The 20,314-nt window shown below is 41.9% G+C and overlaps 1 protein-coding gene across 1 annotated transcript in view; it reads right to left on the bottom strand.

Moving 5' to 3' along the window:
* Window positions 1-14,891: 14,891 nt before the first annotated feature.
* Window positions 14,892-20,314, bottom strand: part of OPN5 (opsin 5) — a 29,186-nt gene continuing 23,763 nt past the window's right edge. The window contains exons 5-6 of the mRNA XM_059699658.1: window positions 18,946-19,187; window positions 14,892-14,955 (exon numbers count right to left, since the gene is read on the bottom strand). Of these exons, the coding sequence (XP_059555641.1) occupies window positions 14,892-14,955; window positions 18,946-19,187 (306 nt within the window). The remainder of the gene's footprint in view (window positions 14,956-18,945; window positions 19,188-20,314) is intronic.

Below are 20,314 nucleotides of genomic sequence, written 5' to 3'. Positions count from 1 at the left end.
AAGGAAGTAGATATACATGTAGTAAAATAAGCCATGTGTAGATCATATTGGGTAATGGATACATAGGACTTCATTCTTTCTCCTTCATATATGTTTGAAAATTCCATAAACATTTTTGAAAATATATTAAGCAAACCAGAACACACACACACACACACACACACACACACACACACACACACACACAAAGTCTAAGAGGAATGGTTAATCTCCTAAGGTCACAGACCCACTCAAGCAAAGGCGAATTAACTGCTTCTCTCACTAACTTGGACATGAAGGTCTTCACACACCTGAAGAGGCCACCTGTAGTGACAGCAGTCAGTGAGAACCTGGCTGGCTTCAGTTTTTCATATGCTACCAGATATGCCGCTACAGTCCAAACCAATCAAAGGTTGGGCAGGAAGAAAAACAGAATCAGCCTCAGGGTAACAGAGAACTGAACACGTCAAACATTCAATGGAGCTGCTGCAATAAGTACTAGTAATAGGCTGAACTTGAAGACTCATGCACATCTTTCCTTTCAGCCGGAATGCTAAGGTTTCCAGCTACCAGGGGATCCAAAGGACTTGCAATTGGCCTAGAACAGTGGTTCTCAACCTGTGGGTCTTGACCCCTTTGGTGGTCGAATGACCCTTTCACAGAGGTCGCCTAAGACCATCCTGCATATCAGATATTTACATTACGATTGATAACAGTAGCAACATTACAGTTATGAAGTAGCAACGAAAATAATTTTATGGTTGGGTCACAACATGAGGAACTGCATTTAAAGGGCCAGAAGGTTGAGAACCACTGGCCTAGAACCTATTTTTCTTGCTAGAGGGCCCGATTTATTATATTAAGAGATTTATCTTTACTGATAACAATGAAGTCAAATATTACTTTCTGGCTGTATAGGCAACTTCTTCCTAACAGCTCTCTTGTTTTAAATGCCATTATTTTAAGCATACCTCCTTACTTTTAATTATGCCCAATTAAAGGTACTTGCATATTTGCATCATGTATTTAATGATTCAAACTCACTCTGAAGCAGTGACAAAATCCCATTATTGTTCACTTAACCTTTAGAAAGTTCACATATAGCTAACCCACCTGTCACCAAGATTTGTGTTCATGCATTAGTCATTTCCCAAGGAGAACATTTCATAGTCTCCTAGTGGACTGATTTTATGAATCTCTTATGTGTTTACAATCCACTCAAAATTTATAAGGTGCTTAAGTTTGTTTCCATCCTCACAATTTCTGTTTCCACACTCTCTCTGGTCATGCATAATGACCTTCCTCATCTAAGAGTTAGCCTTGAAATTAAAGTAACACTCCTTATTTGTTTCTGTTATATAGTCCAAGTAAGAAAAAAGGAAGAAAATCTATTCTACTGAATTATAGTAGAAGGCAACCATTCTTCTTTTTGTAAAATATTGATTCAGGTTGCCCCACTTTGACTTCTTATTCCCCTTAGACTTCTAATAGGGGTGTTCCCAAGACCCTTAAGCAAGAAAAAAAGAGGAGGAAGTAATTCAATTGCAAGAATTGGGCAGTTTCTGACTACATGGGACCCACATCTGGGAACCTGAACCTGGGATGGGGCAATCACCTACACATGAACTGTAAGGAGCGGGCACCTTCTGGGCATAGAAAGCCCACACTATCCTCACTGAAATTGGAGTCGGCCTGAAACCCCAGAGAGGTGCTCAGATACTGTAGTAAAGGCATCAGGACCAAACCCTGCCTCCCTAATCAGGTGACCCTTCCTATTAGTAGAAGAATCTTCTGCATTGCTTTGTCGATTATAGAAAAATATATTTTCACCAATCACACTCACCTCTGTCCAGCACTTCACCTATAAGAGAACAAGTCTAATTACAGATGTGGGGTGCAGTTGCCCCAAATTGAGATGCAGTGTGACCTCCTTTAGCCAGCACTACGTCCAGACCAGTTTTCACAAGCCCCAGTTCTGTAATAAGTGAGTCCCTTACTCATTAGACTGCGGTGTGCATTGGAGGATGTTGAAAGCCAGGTTTCTAACACTATAGTTGGTAACTCTACCATTATACTAGAATGGGATACTTAGCTAACATAATTGACTCCAATATGCCTAGGGTGCATCATTATTTTGATATTCTTTGCTAATTATTTTTCTCCTACTAGGGTGAGGGTGGGAAGTGAGGTCAGAAAACTAACATTTGTAAGCTACCTTTCCAGTATGTGCCAGACACTACGTGAGCACTTTAGAGGCACTCTTCTCAACCAATAAGTTTGTTATTCACATTGTAAAGAAGAAAAAAATGAGCTCCAGGAAGAAGCAAACTTCCTATAAATGGAAAGATTCCAAAACTACATTAAGATCCTAATCATACCACACAAAACTATGCCAGAAGGACGGGGATTAGGAATTGGGATGAACATTATACAGTTTCTCGGTGAATTCCATTCTCCCTTTTCCCAGATGTAATTGGTTCTGCAAATTTGAACTTTCCAAATGTATCTCATCCCGTTCCTTCCCAGTTATTCTAATGGGCACTATTCCAGTTCAGAACTCCTATCTTATCTATGATATCTGCAACACTTTCTCAACCCATGTCTTTGTCACTACGCCTACGTATTACCTAGAAAGAAATGCAACCTCTTAAGACTAACCTGGAAGGCCCTCTTGGATCTGCTCCCTGTTCATCTGCACAGTCTAACTTTCTCCTACCTGGTGGAGGTCATCTGTTCCCAATAGTGCTCAGAGACTTCACAACACACTGTGCCATGACATATGGTGTGTGCTTCCTCACAAAGCCCTCTCGGGTTTTAGAGAGCCTCCCAGCAATTCCTTCCACCCAACTCCTCACGCGGATTTCCTCTTCCAGGAATGGCAGGGGTCCCATCTCCTTTATGTATAAATCTGGTTTAGCAGTGGCCTTATATGCTCGTATAGCTCCCTGAGCCACCTCTATCATAGCACTCCTCACGATGTATTGAAATCATCTGCTTACTCATCTTGTTTTCCACCAGACTGTAACCTCTTTTCATATAAGTAGCAGGCCTCATTTTTTGCCTACTCTTCTCTATAGGAAGCACTCGTTAAATAATGTTTACTTGAGTTTGCTCTCACCTGCATCACCTCAACACATGCCCATACAACTTGTCCCCCTATAACAAAAATGGACTAGAAATTCTTTCTTATTTCACATTCCACTTGTAAAGCAGGCGAGGGAGTAGAATGACTGTAAGAAACCTAGAGCAGGATGCTAAAGCAAGCAGGAGAAAGGGGGAAAATCTAAACGCAGAATAAATCTCTGTCAAGCCCTACAGTAGTCAGAGGCACAGGCTTTGAAGGCAGCCAGAGAGAGATGGAATCCCAGCTCTTCCACTGACAAGCTGATTTTGAGCAGGTTGGTGAAGCAGCCATAGACAATATGTAAACCAATGAGTGTGGTTGTGTCCCAATAAAACTTTATTTACAAAAACAGGCAGTGGGTCTGATTTGACCTGAGGACTGGAGTTTGCTGGCCTCTGCACTAGAACAATGCTTGCAGCTGTCATTACTTTCCTTGGAGAAATTTACTACCTGGCATGTGATTCAAGTTTTGACCTTTCATCCAACCTTTCAATCATGTAGCTCCCTCTATAATAAGAATACATCTCACATATTTGTATTAATTAGAATCAATACAAAATGGGCTAGAGTCTGAGACTCATGATCTCAAATGATTTCCCATCACTCCTCATTTACATTGATCATCAGAAGTAAAACCAATATAGTATTTTCTGGAATAATATAGCTCCCTCTATAATTCCAATCATTCTGCAACACAAACCTAGTTTGAAAAACTGCTAAATATACCACAATGGGAAACACGAGCCAATAGAAGTTGCCTGACTGATATGAATGATTTTGTTCATTGGAAAATCATTGATGTTGAATGATAAGTTATGTTAATTAATAATCTTGCTAAATTAAATTAAGATGAAATCAAATAAAACCAAGCCACTAAACTGCTGAATATGGAATAAATCACTCCCTTTCTTCCCTCCAGGATCACATTGGTACTTAATATATATATATATATATACATACTAGGGGCCCGGTGCACGAAATTCGTGCACTGGGTGTGTGTGTGTGGGGGGGGGGAGTGTCCCTCAGCCCAGCCTGCCCCCTCTCACATACTGGGAGCCCTCAGGCGTTGACCCCCATCACCCTCCAATCGCAGGATCGGCCCCTTGCCCAGGCCTGACGCCTCTGACAGAGGTGTCAGGCCTGGGCAGGGGACCCTCGTTTCCCCCCATCACTGGTTCTGCCCCCAGCCCAGGCCTGATGCCTTGGCCAGAGGCGTAGACCCCCATCACCCTCCAGTCGCCTGATCGGCCCCTTGCCCAGGCCTGACGCCTCCGCCAGAGGTGTCAGGCTTGGACAGGGGACCCCCATCTCCCCCCAATCACTGGCTCTGGCCCCCGCCCAGGCCTGAGGCCTCTGGCCCAGGAATCATGCCTGGGCAGGGGACCCCCATCTCCCTCTGATCGCTTGCTCCACCCCCCGCCCAAGCCTCACGCCTCTGACCCAGGCTTCAGGCCTGGGCAAGGGGACCATCATATCCCCCCAATCCCTGGCTCCGCCCCCCACCCAGGCCTGATGCCTCGGCCAGAGGAGTTGACCCTCATCACCCTCCGATCACCAATCACCGGATCGGCCCCTTGACCAGGCCTGAGGCCTCTGGCAGAGGTGTCAGGCCTGGGCAGGGGACCCCCAGCTCCCCGCGGTTGCAGGCTCCGCCCCTGCCCAGGCCTGACACCTCTGGCCTAGGCGTCCGGCCCGGGCAGTGGGGGCCCGCAGCTGCAGCGGCCCCGTGATCGTGGGCTTCACTTTAGGCCCAGGCAAGGGACCCCTAGCTCCCGGGACTGCCAGCTTCGACCGTGCCCAGCTCCCATCGCTGGCTCCACCCCTACTTCCTGCTATCACTGGCCAGGGCGGAAAAGGCGCCTGATTCTCCAATCATGGCTGGGGGGCAGGGCAAAGGCAGCCCCAGGGCCGCCTTTGCCCTGCCCCCCAGCTCTTAGCTCCCCCCTGGGGAGTGGCAGGGGCTTTTTCCTGCTTTCCCTTTCGCCTCCCTGCATTGTGCCTACATATGCAAATTAACCGCCATCTTGTTGGCAGTTAACTGCCAATCTTAGTTGGCAGTTAATTTGCATATAGCCCTGATTAGCCAATGAAAAGGGTATCGTCGTACGCCAATTACCATTTTTCTCTTTTATTAGGTAGGATATATATATATATACATACATATATATTATATATATATATATATATATATACATACATATACATATATATATATTATATATATACCTCAGAATTATTCAGGTATATCTGATTAGCTAGTCATGACATTCATACCACAAACTAAGAAATTAAGGGTGACCAAGGGGTGAGGCAAGAGCTATGTGTTCTAGCCGTGGTGCTTGTGCTGCTAAATTGTTAGTACAATGATTTAACTACCTCCGGTATTTTTTCCAGGAGCTATCAATAAATACAGTCTTAAATGAATGTCTGCCTCCTTTTTATATCCACTTTTTCAAGCAAATATATTTTGTAGAGTTTCCCCAAAAGAAGTCATTATCTCCTCTGCTCACATAGTCCCCTCAGCTTATTAGATCCTCCAAGTGGCTGTGTCTACCTGCAGGGCCTAGACCAGAAGTGGCTGCTTCAACTCAGCATGAGACAGGAAATTCTCTTGCTCTTTCACTCTCTCAGTGTAGCTCCAATCTCTCTCTCAATTCTGCCTTACCCACTTGATCCCAGCTCCTTGCTCTTACACCAGCTGCCTGTTGGCTGGGGTACTAATTGTTACCACATCTGATTTCGTAACCACATCAATCTTAACCACTGACTTAGCCAAATTTGATGGACATACAAATCACCTTGTAAAACTGCAGATTCTGATTCAGTAGGTCAGGGTTGAGGCCCAAGTTCTGTGTACCTAACCAGCTCCAAAGAAATACCGAGGATTTAGGTCTAAAGAATATACTCCCCAGGCTTTGACTCTTGCAACGAACTACTTTGAGTCGGTTGCTTCTTCCAGCATTTACCAGGTCTCCTGACTCCCAGGCTGACCTGAATGCTGATTTCCAGACTGTCATACTCCCAGCTCATACCTTCCATTGCAGACTCCTCATGGGTATCTGGCCAGCTGTCTCAGCTAACAATAACAGGAAAAGTCTCAAAAGAAATGGATGGGGGGAATTCTCTCACCTTGAGGCATCTTCCCCTTCTTTAGAGAGGTAGCATCTTTGGAGAGTATCTGGTTTCATCTGCACCCTAAACTAAACCTCCTCCATGCCCCACATTCAGGTTCAATGACAGAGTTAGGTTCTCTTTTGGATGAAAGCCTTGCCAGTTTCCACCAGCAGCAAGTGACTGCAGGACGCTAGCTTGGAAGTGTTGGTACAGTGTTCAGGCCTGGTCCTCTATTGAGAGAAGAAAGCCAGTTTCCCCACTCCCTGGGAGGGCTGAGGCTGACTTGCAGCCTTCAGGCTGTTATTCCTCACTTCCAATGCCTTAAAGCTTTTTATAAGTCTGGGTTTACACTTGGCTTTGCTTCAACATGGATGAAATGTCAAAATTTGTAGCTTCAAATTTAATCCTAGGCAGTTTGGAGAAAGCACACAAATTGGCTCATTTTTCAAAACGGATCAGATGCTTTTTTTCCCTGTAATAAAATTAGATTTTGTTCATTTGGGTCTGTGTGTTATGTGGGGAGGGTGGGTGCTACAAGTGAAAGACTCTTTCAAGATGGGAAATACTTACGAGAGTGTAACTCTTAGTATCAAGGAAAAATATCCTCCTTTCTGAGCAAGTTAGCTCTGAGCTGTCAGTCCCCACCAATGCTGCTGTGTGTGAGGAATATGCTGCTTTACCCAACAGCCTTCCATAGGAGGGGTCCTTGCCCCCAGACTTCCATAGGAGCCAGTCTTATCAGAAGTCTCTCCCTGAGACACCTGGTGTCATACTGTACCTTTGTCCTGAGGGTGGCACACAGCTTAGAGAATGTTCTCAGAGAAAACTCATATTTTGAAGCACTTTTCTCTGTTACTTTGAACCTGATTCCCTTAACCATGCCAGAGAAATGAGACACTATAGTAATTGCATATAGGGACCCTCCCAGTTTGTTCATAAAATGTATGTGTATTTTACCCATGTATACCCAGGGGTACTTTCAAGTGACCAATCCCCTGCTTTTATGCCAACTGCCCATTGGCTGGGTCACTATTATTCAGACAAGTTCTGCTTGTTACCACATCCAATTGGGGAAAGACTCATAACCACATTAGTTTTAACATCCATTGACTTAATCAACTTTAATGGATATGCAAATCACTTAGTAAACTGCAGATTCTAATTCAGTAGGTCAGGGTTGACGCCCAAGTTCTGTGTACCCAACCAGCTTCGAAGAAATAGCCAGGCTCTAGGTCCAAAAACTACATTCTGGCCAACAAGGATCTGGGCCACAATGCATACAGCACCAAACAGAGAGAGTAGCAGGTTAAAAATCCAAGACAAGCCTTCAGAATGGAATCTTCTCTGCTTTAATTATACTCTCTATCTAGGAACCATAGGGCCAGGTAACTATTGGAGAATTTCTGTGGCTAGCTTGAACCCCAAAGATAATTTATGATTCTGCCTCTTTCCCTACAGAGATCGATGGTGGGAAATTATAGGATTCTCAGCCAAGTGTCTACAAAAGGCTGATGATCTTGACCCTAAATAGACAAGGTACTCTGGCTCCCTTCTATTCCCAGGAAAAGTCCCATTGGCATACAGCAAACCTCTACTCTCTTGCCTCATGCACTTCCAGCTGTCCCCAGCCATGGCTCAAAAGGGCAGGCCTTTTCCAAGGTGGCAGTCCCTGACACTGGCAGCTCCCTGTGGCAGAGTCACCAGGGGCCACTCCCACAGGAGCTCAGGGTTATGCTTCTCAACTTCTTAAATAGTTGGGACATCCGCCAGGTCTACAGCGGCCAGGCTTCTTGGAGAACACTCTCCTACCACCTTTAGGGAAGAGTTCACAGAACCCATTTGGAATAATCCTATGGTTCTTCTAATAAGATGATAATGATAGCTGTATGCTATACTTTCTTTGATGGTGTACTTTCAAAGCTCAGACTGTCCTATGATACTTGCAAATTTTATTCAGATTGCTCATACCCAATCTTTTTTTAAAATATGTTTTTATTGATTTCAGAGAGCAAGGGAGAGGGAGAGAGAGATAAAAACATCAATGATGAGAGGGAATCATTGATTGGCTGCCTCCTGCATATCCCCCACTGGGGACCGAGCCTGCAACCCAGGCATGTGCCCCTGACCAGAATCAAACCTGTGACCCCTCAGTCCACAGGCCTAAGCTCTATCCACTGAGCCAAACCAGCTAGAGCTCACACCCAATCTTAATGAGGTAAGGCTATTGCTGTTTCACAGCCAGGGCAACTGAGGACTGAGTGATCAAGTGATTTATCCACACCAGCATCACTGGTCAATGACAGAGCCTGAGTTTGAGATCAGGTCTGTCTAATTCAGCAACTAATGTGTACTTCCATACTGCACTGCCTCCCTGATGTCCTTGTCATGGTTTGGGAGAAAATGTGTAATTCACGGTGCCCTAAATCACATAGCCAGCCAAAACTTGTTGTATCCTGAAAAAGAATACGGACCCATGAACTTTTATTTTGCTCAAACTAAGCATTGCCCCCAAATGAATTTTGCTCTGGAGGATTTGGCGGGAGCCCCAAATTTCTTTCCTCATCCCAGCACAGACAAATATGCAAATGAGTTCCCAAGATCTGTCCTGACATTGTGCAGTTTCTCAAAGTATCCCATCAAAACAAACCTATTGGTGTCTAAAGAGTCCCATCTAAAAATTACTCCATTGCCCGACCAGTGTGGTTCAGTGGTTGAGAGTCAACCTATGAACCAGGAGGTCACAGTTTGATTCCAAGTCAGGGCACATGCCTGGGTTGCGGGCTTGATCCCCAGTAGGAAACATGCAGGAGGCAGCTGATTGATGTTTCTCTCTCATCACTGGTTTTTCTCTCTCTCTCTTCCTCTCTGAAATAAATAAAAAAAATAATAAATATAAATAAAAATTACTACCATTAAAGCCATTCACACTATAAATAAAGGTCAAGACTTTGCCCAAACCCTCAAATTCTTAAAAAACTGGAAGCACATCTTCCCTTCCTTTTGTATCTCCCAATAATAAGGTATACTACAGACACTTAATAAAAGCTTCCTGAGTTCAAAATGGAATGAGTGTATGCAGTATTTTCCTATGTATATTTGACTGTTGTAACCAAAATCAATAATAATGCACATATTTGTACATATAACAAAATACAGTCTGGATTGATTTTTGCTCTCAAATATGTTTCATGTAATGTATATAACATGTCTGTCTATTTTAGAGCCTGTCATATATATGAGGGTTTTATATATATGAAGTATATGTATAAACTGTATATATACATATCTATATATATAAAAGGCTAATATGCTAAGTGTCCGACTTTCCAACCAGTCACTATGATGCACACTGACCACCAGGGGACAGATGCTCAATGCAGGAGCTACCAAGCTGCTGTGACTTGGCAGCAGTGGTTCTCGAGTGACACACCCTGCAAACAGAGAGGAGGGAGCCCAATTCCTCGCGGGTCCACGCGATTCCACCTTGGGCGAGGGGTTATGTTGTTGCTGGGGCACTGTTGGTCCTGAATCTGGTTTACTGCACACTTGCGTTTGTGTTCCACACCCTGTATGACAGCAACTTTGCAGAGTGCCCTCTTGCCCTCCAGGACCCCTTGGGGGATGTCAGAGAGCTGCTTTCGGCCTGATCACCGCAGGCCAGGCCGAGGGAACCCACCTGCGAGAGGGACCCCACTCATTCTGCAGACGCCAGGGAGGGACCTTAGGAGGTTGACTCCAGGGTGTGTCCAGCCATCTCACACAGTCCTGCCCTGATGGCCACCTTCTAATTAATTTCCTTTGAATGTGCACAAATCTGTGCACTGGGTCACTAGTAGTCTATAATCAAACTGGTCCCTACACATGATTGCTATGGTATCTCATTCATCTGGCATTAAGAAAAGAACATGCAAAGAATTGAGAAAAGTACTCTAAAATCCAGTGCTTATATTGATTTAAATCTATTGGATAAAATTGCTTTCAGAATATACTCCACAAAGTTTCATAACCTAATAAAGATATATGTTGAAAGTTATATAATCTTTTAAAAATCATTCAAGGTCACAGTGGTGACCAGTGGTTTTACTATGTGGTGGAAGCTATAGCTTGAGATTGGGGATGTCCTCCAATGTATTTTCTCACCACATCCCCTATAGCTCTCACATTGATTCTTATCTGGCCCCTTTTCACAAGAGGAGTGCAGAATGGTTAACTCTTTGGTCTTCTGGGCAAAAGGCCTGCCTCTCTCTCTACAAAATTAGTTATTAAATCAAAGCTGATATTACTTTCACTAACCTTTTTTTCTATAAAGACACACATACATCTTCACTCTGTATAAAACATCCTGGGACATTTCTGTAGTCTTTAAGACATTTTGTTACACAGACATCAGTGATCCCTTCAGTATTCACCAGCTTACTCCCATTCTCTTCTTCTCTCCCTCTCCTCCTCCTTCCTCCCTCATTTGCCCTAACTTAATGGAGAAGCATTCCCATTGGTGGCTTTGGGGTTCATATTTCTAAAGCTCATTAAAGGTGTCAATGTGTTTTTTCAAGGGAAAAATAAATGAGACAAAAAAATTAGTTACCATTTTAGATCAAATAAGTATGATGCTTGAATCCTGAGACAAATGCATTTCTATGACTCAAATAACTAGGTTTTACTATATAATATATCTCTACTAGAGGCCCGATGCACAGAATTCGTGCAAGGGTAGGCCCTCACAGCCCTGGCTGCCTCAGCCCTCACAGTTCTGGCTTTGTCCAAAAGGTCATCTGGAAGGTCATCCTGATGGTCGTTCTGCTGTTCGGTCGATTTGCATATTACACTTTTATTATTATAGATTGCTTCACTTTACTTGGAAAAATAAAAATATATTTAAATTTTATTATGACTTTGAAATCCAACCTTTCAAATTAATAGGGCATTTCTATTCTTAATTCCCATTTCACAAATTTATATATTCATTCTTTCATTAATGACACAGGTCATATTTAAACAGAGGTCGGTAGAAGTAAGTGAATTTAAAATACAGAATAAATCAAAGATCTAGGATTTTACATTCTTTATTTAATATTCTATCACATGCTTCTAAGTACTATCTGAATCATACTCTTCCCATGCCAGACACTGGGCCTTTTATGAGACCCAAAAGGAGAAAATAGTGCCTGTTCAAGGTTTTAAAGCCTATGTCACAGACAAACCCACCAGCACACCAAGGTAATATACCTTCTTTTAAACTAAATTAAACTTAAATTGAATTTGTAGAAGTGTTTGGGGACTACACAGAACTTTCTGAAATCATCAGAAGCCCCTGGATAAGGACAGCCTGGTGTATGCAAGCCACCTTCAAGGACCAATCTTTTTTTCTCCATCTACCCATAGAACCAGCTCTCTCCTTCCCTATCAATTCTGGTAACAATACTGGTACTTCCCAGCTCTCAGAATATTACAAAATAAATAAATAAAAGAAACAAGAGCAAGGAAGATCACTTTTTAAATCACGTTTTTCAAATTGGAAACAGAAATTAATTTTTGGATTTACCCCCTAAGACTCCTAGTATTTAACTCCATCCCCCCGCCCCCACCCAACATCCCATAACTATGCTAGTCCTTTCTTAAGATTGATTTTTAAATTTATGTTAAAGAACACATAAAGAGCTAATAAAACACAGCATATGGTCTACTTTCAGGGACTTCTATGCAATGTCTGTTAAATTCTACCTTATAGACAAAGCAACATTACTCTGAATGTCCCCTCTTCTTCTTCCTTCCATCATTCACTTCCATTAACACTTCCTCAAAAACAAAAACAAAAACCCAAGACAAACAAAAATGCTTTCACTTAATTTCCTTCAGATTGGCTGAAATGGCAAAGTCTCCCTTAACAGTCTTGTCCTACCTGCTTAACTCCTGAACTCTATACTCCCTCTATCATAGGGTATGACTTTAGATTATTTTTAACTCCTATTTTAAATAGCTTCACCTGTGTTGTGGAAACTCTGTGTTCAACAGATCTCAAATGTAAGGAACTATCTGCCCTATCCCATTCCCTTTCCTACATTTTCCCTTCTGTGGACACCCTTATCCTCACTATTTCCTAAACAGAGGCCCCTTGTCATCCTTGACTCCTTCATCTCACATGTAATCAATGACCAAGATTTCCTACTTCTGAAAATACTGAAAACCTATATTCTCATCTCCATTTCTATTGCTATTCCTTAATTCAAACTCTCATAAATTGTAATTTCTTTATGAAGCTACCTAACTGATCTCCCAACCTCTAATCTTGAACCCCACCCCCACTCAGGACCATCCATCCTTTACACTGCTATAAGACTGATCTTTCTCAAAATTATAAATCTCATCACTTCCTTCTCCTGCCTAAAATCCCGCAGGGTCTCTCCATTATGTTCAAGGTAAAATTCAAATAACAGCATAAACAAAGCCCCTTGTGTCTGGTCTGGCCTTGCCTAACTACCATTTCCAGCCCCACCTGTGACCACCAGCACCCACCTTAATAATATTTATAGCAGTTGCTGATATGTAGGGGGTACTTCCTCAGTCATGGTGTTTTTATAGCATTTAAGCCTCACAATTCTGTAAATGAACAGTTGTTACTATTCCCATTTCACAGGCTTACCAAGGGCACTGAGTTTGGGTGTAGACATAGGCAGAGACTCTGTGCTCTGCATCTGTGTCCCATCCACCTGTAGCCCCACACGCTTTCACACCTCTGTACTTTACACTCTGCCTAAAAGTCCCTTGCCTCTCTATTCTCATGACAATTCTGCCTCTTTTCTCCAGACTTGGTAAGTAGTCCCAAGCCCCAGGCAGAATTGTCCTTTCTCTTGCTGTAATCATAAAGTCTGTTTTATACACACATCTATTCAGTACTAATGTTAAACTACTGCTCCACATCAGCTCATTCCTCACCTTAACCCCAACTCTAGAGAAAATGAAAAAAAAAACACACAAAGAAATTGAAGGTGCCATGTACCAGGGCTGAACATTGGAGGAAGGTCCCATCCTATATAATAAAAACTCAATATGCTAAGTGTCTGGTCGTCCAGTCGGCCGTTCAACCAATCAAAGCATAATATGCTAATGATAAGTTAAGGCCGCTCAACTGCTTGCTATGATGTGCACTGATAACCAGGGGGCAGAGAGTCAACCAGTCAACCAGTCGCTATGGTGTGCACTGACCACTAGGGGGAAGACGCTCCCACCAGTAGGTGAGCTTGCTGCTGGGATCCAGCCGATCTGGACAGACAAGTCAGGTTGGACATGCCCTGGAGCCCTCCCTCGGTTCCTCCCTTTCTGGCCAACCTCCTGTGTCCCTCCCCAGGCCCTATTTTGCACTGGTGGGGACCCTCTGCCTGGCCTATGCCCTTTCAAAATCCAGGACCCCTCAGGGGATGTCAGAAAGCCTCTTTTGGCCCAATCTTGAAGGCCAAGCTGAGGGACCCCACTGGTACACAAATTTGTGCACCAGGCCTCTAGTTCTCTATAAACACTTGAATGCAAAGAATGGAGAGATTATCAGTGGCTCTAGAGGGGTCTTTCTCTTTCCTTTCTCACTTATCTCACCAGATATGATCAGAAAGGAAGGATCAGAATTGGTGAGCAGGGCTTAGATTCAAGCAGCAGGAGGAGGTGGATGGGGCAGGAGAACCTGGAGAATAACTGCCTAGGGCTTGAGTTAAAATAGGTGGCCCAACTCCTTGGATTAAGAAGGAAAATCAAGTATAGACAGTTAATTGAAGACCAATTTGGACCTAGTATTTACATGCCTGCCCTTTCATTAACTCTTAAAAGACATGAATCTATCAGCCTTTGAAATTCTCTCTCATTTTTATCTGTAGCTCATTACCTGTTAACCTTACAAGGTATTTATTGAAAACAAAAGACAGACACAAGAAAGAATAAAGGTAACAAACAATGAAATGACACATATATCGTTATTTTCTCTAAATTTGTTTCTGGAATAATTATAGTTGCTAATGGCCTATTACACCCACTATATTAGCATGTAGAATGTAATGAGAAAAACCCACACTGGTAAAATTATCATCACTCCTCAAATTATTTCAGTCCTCAAATTCTGAGATACAAGAGAGCTTTGGGGGAATTAAGGCAAAATTGATTTCCCCAGAGGACAACTTTGTAGAATCTCTACCATTAGACTTGGAACCTCTGTCTGCATGAGAAGAGAGTGGCTGTGAGAATCCAAACATCTACCCGTCAAAGCCACGGTCTAGCACAGGATCCCAGTGATCACCCACCTCCCTGAACCCCAGAAACTGCCCACCTTAATAAATAACAATGATGAGGCAATGGAATTAAATAATACCCTAATAAATAAAACTTTTAAACATTTTTCTTCATATCTCAGACTTAACACTGTTTGGCATCACAATAGGTTTTAAAATAGTAATAAAAAGAGAATCCCAAGGAGTCTCTCTTCCTAGTAATATTATTTAAGCAGCATCTTATAATCTAGATTCCTTTTGACCATTGGAATATTTCCTAGTAAATCCTGGCTTAAGGAGAAAGAGGAAAAGTGTATAAAATATAAAAATATAACACAGAGAAAAGTGTGTTTGCAATTAAACATTAACAGCAGTGACGAGGCAAAGAAGTGACTAATGGTGTCCATGTGATGCTGTGTCCATCTTCATACTTCCTGATGGATTTCCAGCACAGCAGAAGCCTCCCTGACGGTAGTTATAGTGTGCAGCCTAGATAGAGAAGAACGATGCAATTTAGTATGTATTTTATTTGCATATATACACGCACACATATATATGCATGTCATGTCAACATTGACTAGCATGAATATTATATACACAAGAGTTGAATTAAAAAGATAAAAAGAACCCTGGCTGATACGGCTCAGTTGGTTGAGCATCAGCCTGTGCATTGAGAGATCTTGGGCTTTATTCCAGGTCAGGGCATATACCCAGGTTGAGGGCTCTATCCCCAGTATGCAGAAGGCAGCTGATCTATGTTTCTCATCAGCAATTCTCTCTCTCTCTCTCTCCCTTCCTTGCTTTCTAAAATCAATAAAAACATATTTTTCAAAAAGATAAAAAGTAATAATTTAATTTAGAATTCTCAAAATAAAAGTAATCCCTTGGATAAAGCTTTTCAAAAACATGCCACTTGTTCATGCCACATTTCCTGTGCGCTAGTGATTTTGCTGTCCTCTAGGAGAAAAAAATAATCACTGTCTACCTGTTTACCATTTATTTGCACCCTATGACTCACCTACTGAAAGAGCATTCTTACTGAAGACAGCATTACTAGTAAAACTAAGGTGGTCAGAAGTTTGATTACAATAACAATGTGGAATTTAGGGCTCTGTTCTTCTTTATATTTACTAAAATCCTAGGAAAGTAAAATGTGTTTGTTCTTCACCATGTACCCCCAGTGTCTTTTGAACTTTTCTATTCCATCTAAGATTGGCTTAGCATCTGCTGTCTGGGTCATCTGTCACTGACAGTCGGTGACCATGGGTGAAAGGCCTATGATTCCATGAGCTGCACTAATGCTTTCTTTTCCAAGGCTTTGGTTCGCTGGCTGGCAACAGTGCCTGTAAATGAGAATCACCTGGGAGAGTTAAACAATCAAACAACTGAAGCTCAGCCCCAGTCAAGACTGGTTAAAACTGAATCTCTGCAGGTGAAGCCCGGCAGTAGTAATTTTTCAAAATTTCCTCGGTGTCTCTTACTAGTACATGCAACAAGGTGGAGAAAAAAAATTTCCAAAATATAGGAGCTATACTTGGACACCCTATGTGTGTGTGTGTGGGGGGGGTGAATAAATACCATATCAAAAATGGGTCTTGGATGTATTTTTTCCTTTATCAGCTTAATTTTGGGGCTGGGGTGGGGGATGAATTAACTCAATGAACTGTTACAGTTACTCATATTCAACACATTAGCTCTTTTCTTTGAAATCAAACTATTCCTGGAGTCTAGAGGGTCTTCCATTAAAAGCAAACACATTTCAGAAAAGGAAAGAACACAGATATCAATTAATTCAGAGTAATTTGATTGAATTGTTCTGGTAAAACATTACCCATTCTAGACTGGCTTCATATCACCTCACTCTACAGGGCGTGTGGTGGGAACTCCATGTCACACACTTGCTTGGCTCTTTAATAACAACAAAGACAAACAAGTTTTTTTGTTTGTTTATTTGTGGGTTTTTTTCCCTTTGAAAAGTTATAAAGAAACCTTTAGTGGTCACTTCTCACCCTTCTGCTCTGGTCTGAAGCAGATCCTTCTAAAATCTGCAACTCATCATACTCTTCAGCATACCTCCCCTGGAGATGCTTCAGCCCCTAGAACCTAAGGGCTCCTCCTTGCTTCAGCCTGACTGCCTGCTGTTTCCCCTGAAAACTGACACTCTGGAGTAAGGAAACACCTCTTGTCTTCCTCTGGCAAAGCAATGGCCACATTTCCTATAAATGACTCGCGGGAGCAGGTGTGCTGAACTGTCTCTCTCCTGGTTGATTTCTCTAAAGGTTTGTAGCCTTAAGCCACTTTCTTCCACATAAATCCCTGTCTTTTCATTGGTGAATGTTGAGTATGTATGTGCTGCTCACACTTGTGAGTGAATGTGCAGAACACAGAGTCAATCTGCGGCAAAATTATGAGGTGGATGAAATTTGCCTTCAGCCCTTCCTGTCAAATTCCCATCTCCTTCAGAAGAAGAAGTGTCCAATTATTTTCTCTCATAACTGCTCTATTAAAAGTATCCTCTCTACCTTATTCATAATAGAATATCAATAGTTGATAAGGACAAAGTGTTATTACTTCCAAAATAGATGCATTTTTGGTTTAGTATTTGAATTTTTTTCAATTCAACAGAGAAGGCATTAAACACCAACAATGTGTGTGTGTGTGTGTGTGTGTGTGTGTGTGTGTGTGTGTGTGTGTAAAGGGGTTAACAGTTGTTACTTAGCCCTTGTCACATGTACATTTTGTATAATTCTTACAATATAGGAACACAAGTAGGGCCATCAGCTCATTCCAATCCTGGGCTCTAAGTTGTTAATTTGCCCCCCAATTTTAGACCTATTGTAAATAGAAAAATCGAACTTAAATGCTGATCTTCTACCTCCATATTGTGTGTTTCTTCCCCTGTACCATAGCAAAAAATGACAACACCTCCTTTTATTTGTACTTTCATTTTATCTTTTTCATTTGATCCTGTACCTACATGGTGAGGAAACAAAAGGTCAAGAGATCGGTCACTTAAGCACAGTGAAAGAACAAGATAAAAAACCACATCTTCTCATAGCTAGTTCTATACCACCCCAACTTCTTTTTCCTACTTATTTGCAGAAAATTGTTTTGAAAAATAACTAGGCCTCAAGTGAGTAAGAAAAAAGTGGGCTCAGAGAACCTGGGGCCTTCTCAATAGCCCTCACTTCAGATCATAAATTCAGGTACCTATTCCACATTCTACTGCTGGGATTGGCCCTGACTGGACACAGAAGACCACCTATAATCCTCAACTCTTTACCTACCCTGAGCCTTTAGGGGAAATGGTACTGGATCCCCAAACTCACTTGTTCCTTGTGAAGTAGAATCAGCATAGATCAATGAGAATGAATTTTGAAACTCAATAGACCTTAATTTAAATCCCTGTTCTGCTACATCCTGCCTAGGTAAACTTGGGCAGCTCACTTAACCTCAGTTTTCCTTATCTGAAAAAGATAAGAGAAGGGACAACATGGGGCTCTTGTGAAAATAAAATAAAGAACCTGGCAGAATGACAATGTCATCCCCTTCTCTCCTATTTTTGCCTGCCCAAATCTTATACTCTTAGCTAGTGATAGAAATGTGCCAAACAGGGGAATCTTTCCCGTTGTGAGAACTTAATTTTGGATCAGTGCCATGTGGAACTGTAGTCTTAGAGTTCAATGGGTTTGGTCCCAGATAAGGAAGAGTGATACATAATGGTTGCTCAAATGAACACAGCTTCATATCTTAGTTGCTCTATAATCAAAAACAGAAAAAGGTAAAGGGATTAAGCAGTACACATTGGTAGTTATAGAATAGTCACAGCCATGGAGATTAGAACATAGGAAATATAGCCAATAATATTGTGATAACTATGAATGGGGCCATGTGGGTATACTTGAAACATTTGGGGAGACTGCTCTGCAAAGTACATGATTTTCTAGCCACTATGCTGTACATCTGAAACTAACACCGAGTAATATTGATTATAAACTTTAATTGAAAAATAAGTAAAATATCAAAAAATAGAATCACTTTTCTCACTCTCATGTCATCATCTCCTACGTATCTCATTATCTGATTTCAGGAATTTTGATGAAGCAAATAATGCTTTTCCACCCTAACCGGTTTGGCTTAGTGGATAGACAATCGGTCTATGGACTGAAGGGTCCCAGGTTTGATTCCTATCAAGGGCAAGTACCTTGGTTGCGGGCATATCCCCAATAGGGTTGTGCAGGAGGCAGCTGAACAATGTTTCTCTCTCATTGGTATTTCTAACTCTTTATCCCTCTCTTTTCCTCTCTGTAAAAATCAATGAAATATATTTTTTAAAAAAAGAAAGAAAATAAAGCCAACCCTACACTACTCCTAAGTGATAAGCACTGACCCTAAGTAGGAAGCACATTGGAGTGGCTTGAACCCCATGGGATTCTGAAACCAACGAGTATCACTCATTTCCAGCTTCTGAAATTTTACCTGAAGTTTTCCAAAGATTTCTTCTTGGTTGCTCTCAAACCACCAGTTTGGCAACAGGCAAGTTTGTAATCGATGACCTGGTAAATGATGGGGTTGTACATTGCTGATGATTTTGCAAGTAGGGTTGGCACTACAGAGAGCTGTATGGGGATGGAGTCTGGCCTCCCAAAAGCTGACCACACAGAGACCACTGCGTAAGGAATCCAGGCAATCAGAAAGCCCGCACAAATCAACATGGCCACCTAGTGAGAGAAGGCAACAGGCAACAAAATCAAGACACCTGCTGGGAATACTGGTGTGGCGGAAAGGCAGATAAACTTATGTATACTCAATAAAGTCTATTTTCTTTCCATTTCCCCTGTCTGTAAGAATCATTTCATATGAACTTCTGAAATGCTAGGCTAGGAGAAGTTATTACAATTCTTTATCCCACTTACCACATTTCATGCATTCTTCACTCCAGAATTTGAATGTACCCAACGGCCCAAAGTTTAACCCTATAAACACTGTCCCACAGTGCCTACATGGCACTGGAAATCATGCAAAAAAGACATCATTGCTCCTGCAATTTCTCGACTTCTCAGCCCACATTGAGTTAAAAACTAGATGGAAAATATGTTCACCTTGATGAAATTTTACATCACCTGTATTTGCCTCAGGAAACTTAGAAACTCTGCCCTTGTTTGAAATTCTAATATGAATCTTCTTCAGAGATTTCTATTAAATGTTATTTCTTTTGGTTCAAGTTTTTCTTACTGAGGCTCAGATCATGGAAATTCACTAGCTACAAAGCAAAAGAATCACCGAGCTTTAACCAAAGTGACACAGTTGTATAAATGAGACTTTTCCAGAAAACCCTGTTCTCTCTCACAAAAATATATTTACATTAAAGGCCTCTAAACTTTCAGGCCAAAGAATAATTAGAAATAGGATTTAAGCTCTGAGCAGTGATTAGAGTGAGAGCCTGAGAACCCAAAGGCTGTATCTGGGCTTCAGGACCAATCCCCACTCTGGTCAGGTGTGTGCAGGAAGCAACTAAATGATGTGTCTCTCTCACATCTCTCTCTCTCTCTCTCTCTCTCTCTCTCTTTCTGTCTGTCTCTCACTCACTCTCTTGCCCCTCCTTTCCACTCTCTTAAAAAAAAATCAATGGAAAAAGATCCTCCTCTAGTGAGGATTAACAATAAAAGGAAATGGGATTTAAAACATCTTCTCTAGTTTCTCACAATATGCAATTCAGTCCCTTTAGTAATGTAGCCATAATTAGCGCCCTGCAACTATCTACCTGGCCCTATAGAATAGATCCTCTCACTTTAATTCAGTAAATGCTTTTTAAAAAGTGCTTTGGGCAAGAGATGCTAACAAGTGC

Source organism: Myotis daubentonii, chromosome 6 (assembly GCF_963259705.1).
Source record: "Myotis daubentonii chromosome 6, mMyoDau2.1, whole genome shotgun sequence".
NCBI classification, from domain to species: domain Eukaryota; kingdom Metazoa; phylum Chordata; class Mammalia; order Chiroptera; family Vespertilionidae; genus Myotis; species Myotis daubentonii.
This window is presented reverse-complemented; position numbering and strand designations above follow the sequence as displayed.